Here is a 14,048-nt window from a genome sequence, read left to right on the forward strand (position 1 = left end):
AAAAAATTTGAAATTTGAATTGTTATACTAATAATATATTTTGCAATTCTCCAATAACTTCTTGATTCTTAGGGCATAGAAGCAGTTCAAGCCATGTATATTTCATGTATTTATCATCAAGAAAAACAAGCATGTTGGAGCCCTGAGGCCTTTACAAAGATGTACAATCTTAAATTTCTTAGAATTCTTGGCTTTCACCATGTCATCAAAAGTCTTCCTAATGATTTAAGAGTTCTTGATTGGGAATCATATCATTCAAAATCTTTGCCATCTAGTTTCCAGCTAGATGAGCTTATTCAACTTCGTTTGTGCTACAACAAAATTGAACAACTTTGGGTTGAAATAAAGGTAATTGTGTTATTATCATCACAACTGTGGTTTTAAATTTCTAGAAATGGACACTAGGAAGCTAATTATTCAAACCTTTTTTTTCTTTCAATAGAATTTTTACAAGTTGAGGTTTACCAACTTGACCAATTCATGGAACTTGATTATAACCCCAGACTTCACCGGCGTCCCAAATCTTGAGAAGTTAATTCTTAAAAATTGTATACGTTTACGCAAGCTTCACCCATCCATTGGAATTCTTAAAAAAATTTATTCTTCTTAATCTACAAAATTGCCTAAGACTAAATTGTCTTCCAAGCATTGGAAATATGGAATGCTTACAGAAGCTTTTTTTGGATTACACTGCTATTATGGAACTACCTTCATCAGTTGGAGGCTTGATTGGCCTAACCTCATTGACTCTAAGTAATTGCAAAAATCTTGCCTGTCTTCCTAGCACCATTTGTAGTTTGACATCTCTTGAATCTCTAGATCTTTCTAGATGCTCAAAATTTGACAACTTGCCTGAGAACCTTGGGAATGTCAAAGGTTTGAAGAAGCTTAATTTGAGTGGAACAGCTATTAAAAAGTTGCCTTCATCAATTGAACGTTTGACAAACCTTACTTCGTTGACTCTACTTAAATGCTATAAACTTGTATGTCTTCAACACCAAATGTGGTTTCAAGTTCTGTGGTGCTCTTGATCTTTCTGGACACTCAAAATTTAAAAAATTGCCAGAGAACTTATGGATCATCGAAGGTCTAGAGAAACTTGATTTGAGTAGAACAACTATAGAAGAGCTACCTTTATCAATTGAACGTTTGACAAGCCTTACTTTATTAACTCTCAAAGGTTGTAAAAATCTTGTGTGTCTTCCTAGCACTATTTGTAGTTTGAAATTGCTTGAATCTCTAGATCTTTCTGGATGCTCAAAATTTGACAACTTGCCAGAGAACCTAGGGAATGTTGAAGCTTTGAAAAAACTTGATTTGAGTGGAACAGCTATTAAAGAGTTGCCTTCATCAATTGAATGTTTGACATGTCTTACTTCATTGACTCTACTTTATTGCTATAAACTTACGTGTCTTCCTAACACTAGTTGTGGTTTTAAGCTTCGTGGTGCTCTTGATCTTTCTACATGCTCAAGATTTAAAAAATTGCCAGAGAACCCATGGATAATCGAAGGTCTAAAGATGCTTGATTTGAGTAAAACAGTTATAGAAGAGCTACCTTCATCAATTAAACATTTGACTAGCCTTACTTCATTGACTCCAAGATATTGCATGAATCTTGTGCGCCTTCCTAGCACCATTTGTAGTTTGAGGTTGCTCAATTCTCTTGATCTTTTTGGATGCTTAAAATTTGACAACTTGCCAGAGAATATAGGAAATATAAAAGGTTTGGAGGTGCTTAATTTGTGTTGGACAGCCATAAAAGAGGTTCCTTCTTCCATTGTTCTCCTTAAAAATCTCAAACAGCTAAATATCCATGGTTGGAAGTTATCTGATTTTTATTCCCAGCCAGCAAGTCTTGAGTCCATGACCCCATTACAGACTTCATCTATTTTCTTGCCAACAAGTCCTCCTAGGAAAAGATTATTGCCTTCATTTTTATTTTTTTCCCTGCCAACAAGTCCTGTTCCGATGGGCTTATTACTGCCTACCTTATTGGGTTTGCAATCTTTAACATATTTTTATCTTAGAGACTGCGATCTTTCATCAATCCCCAATGACATTGGCTGCTTTCCATCTTTAGAATGCTTAAATTTAAGTGAAAATAATTTTGTTTCCCTTCTTAAAAGCATGTCTCAACTCTCTAATCTTCAAATACTTTGTTTGGAGGGTTGCAAGAGGCTTCAATCTTTGGAAAATGTTCTGTCAACTATTGATTCTGTAATTGCAAACGATTGTATCTCATTGGAGAGAATGCCAAAACTACAATTTTATCCTCTAAGGTCAAATCACTCCCATTTGAATTTCCAGTGTCCCAACTGCTTCAAATTGGTTGACTATATTCAAAGCGGCGGTAACATGTTTCAGGTCTCTCTCTCTCTCTCTCTCTCTCTCTCTCTCTCTCTCTCTCTCTCTCTCTCTCTCTCTCTCTCCCTAAGTTCTATACGTTATGTTTGTATATTTCAGGGACTAAGTGGTAGACTACCAGACTTGTTAGAAATTGTTATTCCTGGAAGAGAAATTCCGAAATGGTTTAACCATGAATGTATGGGTCATGAATTGAACATACAAGTGCCTTCTGGTGAGTGTGATGATGTGATGGAAATTGCATTGTGTGCTGCTTTTGTACCCAAGAAGAGGCTTCCCCGCTTTTCAATATGTCAACTTTCACGTTCATTAAATGGAGTTCAAATGAAACATCGAGTGTACTCTGGTTTTAGGACAAACTATGGAATAATTGAATCACATCACCTTTGGCTGCTCTATTATTCCAATTACACTCTAAATGATGGAAGAATATCTAGTGAAATTGATGCGAATGGATTTTGTCAACTTAAGATTAAAATAGATAGCCAGAGCTTTGAGGTGAAGAAAATTGGGGTCCGTTTGGTATACCGGCAAGACACTGAAGATCCCTATCAAACTGAGGCACTGTGCATCAACAACAGCAGTATGCTCCTATGAGGACCTGGGTGTTCTCCATCATGATCTTGACGATTCAGCCTCAGAAAGTATCAGAAATCAGTGAAGCAATGATGAGGATGGCGGGTCTGGATCGCTGGACTTCCCTTCGTGGAGAACGCTACAATATTGAGGAACCACAGACAAAGAGGATCAAAGACTCGAGGGATTAATGGCTGATTTTGTAGCATCTAGTGAAAATGACGTGGAAGGCTAAATGTTTTCTGTTCATAATCTGTAACTGTAAGTCACCATTTTTCTTCCTACTATTACTGGTCCAGTTCTTTTCTTATTTTCTCCTCTAGACATACTAACTCGTTTTTTCTTTTCTTTTTCCCCTTAAATATCATTCCGTATCACCTTTTTTTTTTTTCCTCTTTTTTTTTTTTTTTTTTTTTAAATATTATCAGGTGGGCATAATATAGATTTTGCTTGTTGTCTTGTTGGTGCACTTTTATTTATTTAATTAATGGAAGGACAGGATCAAATGTCCAAGAAGCTTGAAGCTGCAGTTAGAGGGATAGTTACAAGAGTGATATTGAAGTATCAGCCAAGTAGTTATGGTCTTCTCACACCCACCTTAGGCTCCTGCGAAAGTGGTCGAGGACCCAGAAGGGTCAAGCATTTAAATTGACTGTCAATTGGCTCTTTTTATTGATTAAATCTTTTTTGTTTTTGGTGTCCTGCAAATTTAATGTTCTGTTATGCTTCTAATGATGTACAGATATAAATACTTCCCATCAATCTCTTTCCTTAATGCAAAGTTACCATCCAGTGCCTCTATGCTTGGAGAAGTATAATGGAAGCTAGAAAGGTTGCTCAATTGAGCTACAATTGGAAGATAGGGAAGGAAGACAGGTTAACATCCGGAGATAGAGGTGGCTGCCAACACTAAGCACGTTCAGGGTGGTTTCACCAAGACATCCTCAATCTGCGCAAACTATGTGTGACTTGCTGGATGATAATACAAAGACTTGTTGAAAGGATGTTCTGGACAGGTTGTTTATGCCAAAAGAAGCTGCTGTCATTTAAAGCATTCCATGAAATTCTCAACATTCTGATGGCAGTATTTTTTGGGTGGTGCAGAAACTGGAGATTTTTCAGTTCGGAGTGCATATGATTTGTTGGAAAGCTAAGTGGACCTAAGTAAATTGCCTAATCATGTAAATGTTGTGTCGAGTGATTATTTCCCTTTGTGCAATATTTTCTCTATTTTCGTTTCTCACTGGTTCTAGGAATTAGGTTAAATACTTAAATTCCAAACAGGCTCAGGTTAGGAATGCACTGCAGGATATCCTACCAACAAAGACTCATTTCTATTTTCCAAACGCACCATGTCTTCGGTAACTTGTGAGCAGTGGAATGAAGTTCCTGAAACCAACCAATTTACATGCTTTATGGTCTTGCCCACACGCCAAGAAGGTATGTTAATTAGTTGAAGGCATAAACATTATCCCACACCAGCCTTACCAAAATGAGACTGATCTATTCTCCTGGATGCTGCACCTCAAGAATACTATCTCACTGAAACTATTTCTCATTCTGTCATAGCAATTGTGGCTGCACATAAATGGAAAAATATTTGAGGAACCAGGAATGCAGAAAAAATTTAGTCTGAGATACTGCATATCCCAACATGGAAGCCCCCTCAATTACCTTACTCCAAGGTAAATGTTGCTGTAAAAAATGCAAGGATGGCTTTTGCTATGGAATAGGTGCAGTGATTAGAGATTTTAATGGGAATTTTGTTGCAGCTAAGGTTGAGGTGATTGTGAGCCAATGCTGTCTGGATGGTCATTTTACAGGATTCTGGCATGCCCTATAATTGTGTAACCAGCAGGGACATCAGGAGGTTCACTTGAGAGCTACTTTAGTATTTTGCCATTGCTGCTTTCAACATATTACCCCCCCCCCCCCCCCCCCCAACACCAACAAAAAAAAGACCTGAAATGCTGAAACTAGCCATACTAATTTTAGATGCTGTAAGTTTAATTTTGTGGACAAAAGCTAATAATGCTGCTCTTGTTTTAGCAGTTCTTGTGTGTAAATGTTGTCACTGGGATTTGGCTGGGTATCTGTCAAAAACAAGATTGGGGAGAATGATTTCATTGAATAATTATGATTACAAAGCTATTCCCTTTATGTACAGAGATTTGATTATTTTGCAAAATGCAATATATGTCCTGCTGCTTTTAATAAGAAATAATAAAAAAAACATATATACATACTGATATTCGTCTTTCCTATGTCAAGATTTGTTATGGTAATATAATTGTTGTTTTTCTTTTTCTCCAACAGTCCCAACATATATAGTGTTGTTGTCTTTTCTTTTCTTTTTTTTTCTTCCTGGCATTTGGCTCTATGATTCATGTTGAGAAATTTCAAACAGAAACCTTGCTCTGCTTAGATGTTGATTTTGGACCGTGATTTGCACACCTACATGCTATTGAAGTCAGAAAAAGGAAAGGTGAACTGAAGTTTGCAAAACTTTGTTCTGCTTGGTAAAAATAAAAAGAAAAGTGAATAAATATAGAAAAAATGGATAATTTTTCAATTTTCCATAAAAATTAGTCGTAATAGAGTTTGTAGAACACAAGCAGAAGCAATCACAGGAGTAAGCAGAAATCAAGATAGTACAGCTCCAGGGAACACACGCAACAACAAATGGCTTATGTCTAGTTTCTGCACTTAATTTAAGCTCTCTCTCTCTCTCTCTCTCTCTCTCTCTCTCTCTCTCTCTCTCTCTCTCTCTCTCTCTCTCTCTCTCTGTGGACTGCATAATACCGTCAGTTCTTATCCCTTGGCAATGGAGAATATAGCGTTCCTATGGTGCCATATATGGTACAATGCAGCACCTGAGGCCAACACTTACATACTACAGCCCAGATTTTCCCTTCCACTGATTTTCTCCCCACACAAATTCTTGGGATTTAATTAAGCAGCACTTCATTTAATATTTCCAAAACCAGACAGATTTTAACTTCTCCTGATATTACTGAAAAGCTCACTGCAAACTAGTCGATAAATGATAATGCTTATAGTTGCTTCTAGATTGCCATTTCCCATTCAAGAAATGCAATACAAATAAATATATTTAGGAGGCCAGGTAGCGTTCTCATGCCAATCGAAATATAAATTGAGAAGTGAACGATCTCAAGCTCTACTGGGCTATGGTAGCTGCCTAGCTGTTTATGGCTGAAGCAGAGATCACCCCACCAATTCCTCTCTCTAATGTAAATTGAATCTGTTTCTTATGCCCACCTTTTGGGAGCAAAGGAAAATGTCTGTAACTCCAAGGGGAGGAGGTAAGTAGAGAAGGTGGCAACCCCCACAACTTACATCTAGAACCTGAAGTACCCCTGCAGTAAAATGCCCTATGTTACCCAGTGTCGACAACTTCTAAAAGAATTTCAAGTACCTGGGCTCTTTCGGATCCAAATTATTTGCCTTCTCTTTATTAGATTCAGCTAGCCTAAATGAAGCAAAAGGCCTCATATCTAAAGCAAACTAAGAATTTCCTTCTGCTTCTGAAGCGCCAAATAATTCAATCTCGACTGTTTGACTACTTGATAATCTGATTCACATCATCATGAGATTCATTATGTTTTGTTTAGATTAGGTATGCACCTTGATACTGGTTTGAACTTGTTGAACCAGGTTAACCATAATGCTTTATCAAGATCAAACATCTCAAGAGTATAACCAGCAAAATCTCAAATGAAAAATCTAATCTTAATTAGCTCATTAAATCATCCCATAATGCTTTATCAAGATTAGGAATCTGAAGAGTAAAACCAGTAAAATACAAAATGTAAACTTAATTCTAATCTGCTCATTTAAGCATCCTCAAATCCATCTCATTTCTCAGAACCATTTTCTGCACGCAGTATAGTGTCTCTTCTATATCTTCTCTGAAATCACATTCCTTCTTTAGACACGAGACACCACATTTCTCCAAAACAACTATTATTGACATGCCCACTTTTTCCATAATCCACACGACCAATAAACTCGAGATTACAACAGCCAAACCATTAAAACAATGCCATTCTTTCTTGCTTACCAAAAACTTGAACCGCTAAATCCCACACAACATTACACCACATTAATAACAGAATCTTCTTCAGCCTGTTTATGGTCGTTCTTACAAAGTTCAGCTTGCTTCGTTACAAAATGATCAAACACCTTTTCCACCTGAAACATCCTTGCTTACTTTAAACCAAGAAAACCAACCGTCTGCCAAGTTGGTGCTTGTAAGCTCCATAAATGATAAAACTTCTAAAGAAATATTAACAATAAAAAACGAAGCCTTCTAACTAATGATATTGTTTGGGTTTTGTAGTTATTTTCTAAAAAATCCCCACAGCTCCTTATCTCAAGGTTCTCTTCTTTCTTCTGTCTCTTGCAATTTCAATTTTTTTTTTTTTTTTTTTTTTCTATATCTTTTGCCCTGAAAACGACGGCGTTTGACATTTTGGAACCTCCAATTTTGAGATTGTACCTGACAAGCTGGCCAGGTCTCTGCAAATAGCAATTTTTTTTTATTTTTTTTTATAAATTACGTTTTTAAACCCATATTTTATATTGGTTTTAAAATTTTAAATTACAATCCTCCTGCCAATACCGAAATATTTACCAAATATTTCACATTTGAGATAGACTGATTTGCTCAATTGAACCACCACGAGACAAAAACACAAAGCAAGCTGTAAGAAAATCAATGGCACTTGAGCACTAGCATTGAGAAATGCTATGCTATACTATTATACCATCCCAAAAAGTCACTTTATTACTTATACCATCCCATTTTACAATACTTCCCACATCCTAAAACTCTATTCTTATTAAAATATTATTCTTTAATCTTTTTTTATTATTTCTTTTTAACCAATATTTTTTTTCAGTTCCACTTTCCTAGGCTTTCCAACCGTTTTTTTTTTTTTTTTTTTTTCCTCAGCCTCCCTTAACCTCTAGCATTGGTTCATCTCACAGAACCCCACACACACAGACCCATCAACAAAGCCACACACAGCCACACACACAATCCATCAAACCAGAGCCAACAACGGCCACCACACCCACCACCCAAGCCACCGATCAGAAACCACACCGCCGATTTGAAACCCACCGGAGCAAACCCATTCAAAAAACCACAACCAAAAACACCGGACCTAAGCCAAAAACAACCAAAAACCAGCCCCAAAAACACCGGTCACAGCCAAAAACCACAACCACCACACCCACGCCGTCACCCACGACCCAAACACCGGACCCACAACCCACCCATGACCCAACCAAGACCCAAACCCCGGACCCAACCACGACCCACAACCCCTTTAAGCACAAAAACCACAACAACAACCAAAAACCACAACCAAAACACACCTGACCCACGCCAAAAACAACCAAAAACCACAACCAAAAACACCGGTCACAGCCAAAAACCCACTCCGATCTCCGATCTCCGTGACCCACGCCATGACCCACTCCGATCTCCGTGACCCACAACTCACCTCAGCCATACCCACCACTTCTTTTAAGCCCCGGTCATAGCCAAAAAAAAAAAAAAAAAAAAAGCAGATGAGAAAGAGATGGATGATGTTTGGGTTTGAAAGAGGAAAGAGCAGATGAGCGGTGACCGGTGCTTGAAGAGCAGATGAGCCGATGAGAAAGAGAGAATGAAGAGAACGGAGCGGTGACCGGTGCTTGAAGAGCAGATGAGCCGATGAGAAAGAGAGAATGAAGAGAACGGAGAGAGCAGATGAGAAAGAGAGAATGAAGAGAGAGAATATTACAGAATTTATGGGAGGAGAGAGAAATTATGGGTTGATTAAAATATATATATATATATTTTTTTAGAATTGTACTGTAGCACAATTGTATAATTTTTTACAATTCCTGTGTTTAGCATCCTTTGATACAGCACATTTTGAACCATAAAATGCTAAAAAGGACCTAAATATGGCATTAGCATTTTTCAATGCTAGTGCTCTTATAAGTTGACATTTTAATTTTTAGAATCAGTTTTACTATCTGTTTTCAAACTTTTGATATGCTCAATTAATCCCCCAAATTTGAGAGAATTACCACAATATTCACCCTTTCGTCCAAATTGAGATTATGTTGGACAAAAAAGTATAGTTACAATCACATGCAAAACATGTGATTCATGGACCCACAACACCAATTAAATTGCCCTCATTATTGCCGTTTGTTATCTAACACATACAAAATCGATATCATACCCAAATTGAAATTGAAATTGAAACAATCTAATATAATAATATTGTAGAGACTAAATTGTAAAACATACCCCTCAAGTTTAAGGTTATATTTATTTTGTTTCTTAAAACTTCAACCTTTTGATCCTCTCCCCTATCATTAGGGGATCGTTTTGATTGGCAACCCCTCCATTAAGAATATAAAACAAAATCTTAGTTAGGTATTAAGTATTCCTCAACTTGTCACATGGGATAGTTCATCCAATTTAATCATGCCATATGATATGAATTAAATGGAAAAAAAAAATTAAATTTATTTTTATAAAAAATCTCTAAAATATAATAAAATAATTTAATTTAATTTAACCTTTTATTTTTTTTTCAATATTTCTTTTTTCTTCCACAAAATTTATGCTCTTTTAAATCTAAAAACACTAATTGTCAAGTGGTATGGTTTTGCTAAAGTTTATTTGTGTGTGTGTGTGTCTATATATATATATATTTATTGCTAAATAAAAAAATGGGTTTTTGATGTAGACTCATCGACCCCACATTACATGACCGCAATAGTTAATACCATGTGTACTATTAGGGCCTTAATGAGTCTATCATCATGGGCATAACACATTTGTTGAAGCATCACTACTCGAACCGCTTCACTCCTACCAAGTATCATACGAAATGATTTGAGAACTTTTACCACAAAGCCACAACCTGCAATGGTTTGCTAATGTTTGCTTTCTTCTTTGTTCTTTGTGTTCGTACTATTGTTTCATTTTTATTATTGAATTTGGTTGACTTAAAATTTCATAGAAAAGATAATCTCAATTTCTCATGAGTCCAAATGTTGAACTAATTTAACTCTTCTACCAACATCTACTTCCACCCAACAATAAAATTGGATTAGGGCTACCTCCAAATGACACAATAAGCTTTTTTTCCCCCTTTTTTTGAGGGGGACTATTATTGGGTTTGAGTTAAATGAAATTAGAGAGGAAATTATGCTATTTATATTGAAAGAATATGATCGTTGGAAAATATGATTGTTAGAAATATATGGTTGTTTTTCTTCTTCTTCTTCCCAAAAAGAAAAAAAAAAATATGGACGTTTAAAAAATATGACCATTGGACAGGGAAAAAAAATCAATAAAGACAGAATAATAAAAACTTAAAAATAATAGAGAGAAAATATAAAGAATATGTTGGGTTTGAAAAGTAGGCAACTCAAATTGAAAAATATAACACCTTGGATCCTTCAAGCCCCAAAAGACCAACCCTTTGGGCTTGAGTGACACAAGGTGATAGAAATAGAATTAGAGGAATGTTCTACTCATTGGTAGGACATGTCAAGAGCCTTGTGTGGAAACAAATTTGTAGGACACAATGTGTTAGAAATGGGAAGCTTCTTTCCCACTAACCTAGCCTTTTGGGGTTAAAGGGTTCAGTATGCTACAAAAGGTGGGCTTTTAGCTAAACTTTGGGTGAGAGTTGGCCTAACTCATTTGGTATGGACACAAAGATACAAGTCTCTAATTACAAAACTTACATTAACATAAAAAGAAAAAAGCCCAACCAATTGCCTTATAGTTCAAGACTGCTATTAGTTGGACTTCAGGCCTAACAATTGATGTTTAGGATTTATTTGGTTTAGAGATTCAATTCCTTTTCTTTGATTTATAGTTTATTTGATTTTATAAGATTTCATGTGATTTTTTTTTTTTTTGAGTTAAAGATTTATAGTTTATATGATTTAATAAGATTTCATTTGAAATTTTCTCAATGATATTATGAAATTTCATTTTAAGTCTATGCATTAATTAATTCCTTCTTCTTTTTTTCAGCTTTCTTGCTTAATGCCTTCTCTGGCAAGTATAAGTGTTGACATTGTTTTTTAAAAAAAAATTATTTTAAGTATATTATTGTTCTTCAATTTTGTTTTTCACAAGTTGGAGTTTAAGAGGATGGTTTTTATAGATTTAAATCTGTGCAATTGGACCTTCTAACGTAAGAGATAAAAGTTTAAAAGGCTTAAAAAAAAAGAAAAGAAATTAATCCAATGATTAAGAATAGAAGTGAAATTTTTAATTTTCCATCTCTTCATTCAAAAAAAATTCAATTATATGATTTTTCTTGTTGTAATGTTTGGTTGTTAATAAATTTATAAATAATTTTCTTTTGGTAATCCAGTAATTAGTAATTACATTAAGAATAAAGGTTTTTTTTTTTTTTTTGAAGAGAAAAATAAAGGTATTTAAATCCTAAATATTTTTGTCAATAATACTAAAAGGAACGGTTAGCTTCAAAGTTCTTGACTATAAATAGACTCTTTACAACTTGTATAAAGAACTTTGTGGATTCGGTACTATATGCAATTATAGCCATTCCTCTCACAATATTGTTTTACTTCTTCACTTTTTAATTTTTAATTTTTTTAATTCACTTTTTTGCTTTTTCTTTTATAAATTTGTTATTCAATTGTTACGTTGAGATTGATTATTATTTTTTTTTTTTTCATTGCTCAATCTAAGCCATTAAGAGCAACTACAAACAGTGCAATACCAGTTAACCTGACCTCAATCTGAACTTTGTAGCCATATAAATCGTAAAAAGGGCGGTGGTTGATTCATACATTGCCCAAGGTCCTTAATAAGGCTTACTAATTAAATGAGCCAGATGGGTGAAATTGTTTAAACTTTTTTGAGTCCTAATAAATTTGAGAGCAAGTTTAAAAATACAATAAAATCTCATAATATTTTTCCACTATCTTTATTTTGAGTTGGAGTGAATAATAATAATAATAATAATTATTATTATTATTATTATTATTATATATAAGGTAGTTTACTCAAGTCGTTTTACTTTACATTCACACAAGTCACCGGAGCAGGGTTTTTTTTTTGGATGAATGAGATTTAATTAAGTCTATACAACTGAAAGCACCAGTAGAATCAATCATAGTAGCAAAGGAGCAGATATCAAATAGTATAGCTCCAGAAATCAATCAGTCACAAACTGTGGGGAACCAAGACCTTTCAACAAAGAAACCAGAGAAAGTAGACAACAATTGAGGTTTCTACGTGAAATTTCCAACGCGAAAATAAACGACATCAGTCAAGTTACGCGTGAAGACTGACGGAGACCGATCTCTGCAGTCTTCTTCTGAAAATCTGTCCCTGTCATTCACTCTCTTTCTCTGTAACTAACGACAAAAAGATGGGCCTAAACTTGCCAGAAATAAACAACTTTTCCAGAAATAAAGTAGACAACTTTTCCCCCCACACCATTTACCCTTATGACACGGACGTATTCAATGCCCCCACCATTTTTGTAACATCGAGTTATCAACATCTTATGCTAGTCACCATGAATTTACGCTGTCCTCATTTTGAACACGCGGGATGTGTTTGCTATGGTGTACAGTAGAATTGACTCATGCGATGACTCTCACATGGGGTCGACCACTTAATTCATTCTTTGTATCTTGCCGAATGAAGTTTCTTTGTAAATTTCCTACATCACCGCTTAAACACCGAATTTCTCATAAATAAGGTTAGGAGTGTGCAGAAAACCCACCGATCCGTCAAATCCGACCCAACCCAACCCAATCCGTCGGGTTGAGTCGATTTTTAAGGCTTGATGGGTTGAGTTGGGTTACAAAAAAAAATTTTATGGCGGGTTGGGTTGGGTCTGGGTCATAAAATTACAAACCCACCAAACCCAACCCGACCCACCCATATTTAATATATATTTAAAATATATTTTTATATTTAATAATTTTTTTTAAATCAATTGTAAGGAACTTTTATATATAAATATATATATATATTATATTTAATAATTAAAAAAAAACAGTTATAGAGCAGTATTTCCTCAGTTCCTCCTACTAATACTAATTTAATATATATAAAATATATTATATAATTAATAAATTTTTTTAAATAGTCAGTTCTTCCTATCCTATATAAAAGTCAATTAGTTCACACAAATCCTAATAAATTACTATTGTTGTTTAGTCATTAGTGAATTTAGTGTTGTTTGCCTTTAAGGAGTTACATTGTTACTAATCTTTAGGTTTTTTTAATATTTTAAATTTTTTTTTACTCAGTTTAATAATAATAATAAAAAATTTCAAATCCATGGGTTCAACCCGACCCATACGGGTTGGGTTCGGTTGGGTTGGACTTATGTGATGGGTTGGGTTGGGTTGGGTTTTTTTTTACCCACCATGGTGGGTTGGGTCAAAAAATCCTCTCAACCTGACCCATGCACACCCCTAAATAAGGCCACCTCTCGGTAGTCTGCTCTTCAAAAGTTGTCCTCTCACTGTCTCTTTCATCAGTTCCAAATTTCACATCGATTCCATCTCTCTTTGATTCGACATAATTTCAAAACCACGCAATTCAGGTTGGAGATTGTTGGGGACATTTTTTGTGTACAACCACGAGTTAATCGCTTGTAGGATTACTTTATTAGACCCGAATTTGTTTTAGGAAGTAAATCTGGAACTCAGTATTGAGTCAAAGAAGCCACTGACTACTAGTGCACTTTTAAACTTACAAAATAGACAAAACCTAAAGTTTAAGAATCAAAATGACGATTGAATAAATATATGTTTAACATAACATCATTGATTAAGTTTTGAGTTAAAGATATCAAAATTGTATACTGATTGATAATATTAGAAAATAATTAATAAATTATTATGTGTCCAGCAATGAGACAGTTCAAAATGGTTCATGTCTAACTATGGTATAATTCATGTTCAAATAGTGGTTTGTGTTCAAATAATATATGTCCAGCAAAATAAGGTATGTCCAAATAATATATGTCCATAAATGAATTCTACTATTTTTCTTCAATTTTGTT

The 14,048-nt window shown here is 34.9% G+C and overlaps 2 protein-coding genes across 8 annotated transcripts in view; both read left to right on the forward strand.

Moving 5' to 3' along the window:
* LOC126693559 (disease resistance protein Roq1-like) overlaps positions 1–14,048 on the forward strand; it is a 63,638-nt gene that overhangs the window by 2,730 nt on the left and 46,860 nt on the right. The gene's annotated exons all lie outside the window — the stretch shown is intronic.
* Positions 446–14,048, forward strand: part of LOC126693570 (disease resistance-like protein DSC1) — a 60,463-nt gene continuing 46,860 nt past the window's right edge. Inside the window, exons 1-7 of one of the 7 annotated variants that reach the window (XM_050389583.1) lie at positions 446–2,367; positions 2,467–3,204; positions 3,443–3,577; positions 3,686–3,959; positions 4,048–4,107; positions 4,228–4,383; positions 4,513–4,876. In XM_050389583.1, coding sequence (XP_050245540.1) covers positions 1,522–2,367; positions 2,467–2,964 — 1,344 coding nt within the window. In that variant the 5' untranslated portion in view covers positions 446–1,521 and the 3' untranslated portion in view covers positions 2,965–3,204; positions 3,443–3,577; positions 3,686–3,959; ... (1 more) ...; positions 4,228–4,383; positions 4,513–4,876. Of the gene's footprint in view, positions 3,205–3,371; positions 3,578–3,685; positions 3,960–4,047; positions 4,108–4,227; positions 4,384–4,512; positions 4,877–14,048 lie in introns of those variants that run through there. The other 6 variants (XM_050389582.1, XM_050389580.1, XM_050389578.1 and 3 more) reach the window with 6 other exon arrangements.

This window comes from Quercus robur, chromosome 7 (genome assembly GCF_932294415.1).
Source record: "Quercus robur chromosome 7, dhQueRobu3.1, whole genome shotgun sequence".
NCBI lineage: Eukaryota > Viridiplantae > Streptophyta > Magnoliopsida > Fagales > Fagaceae > Quercus > Quercus robur.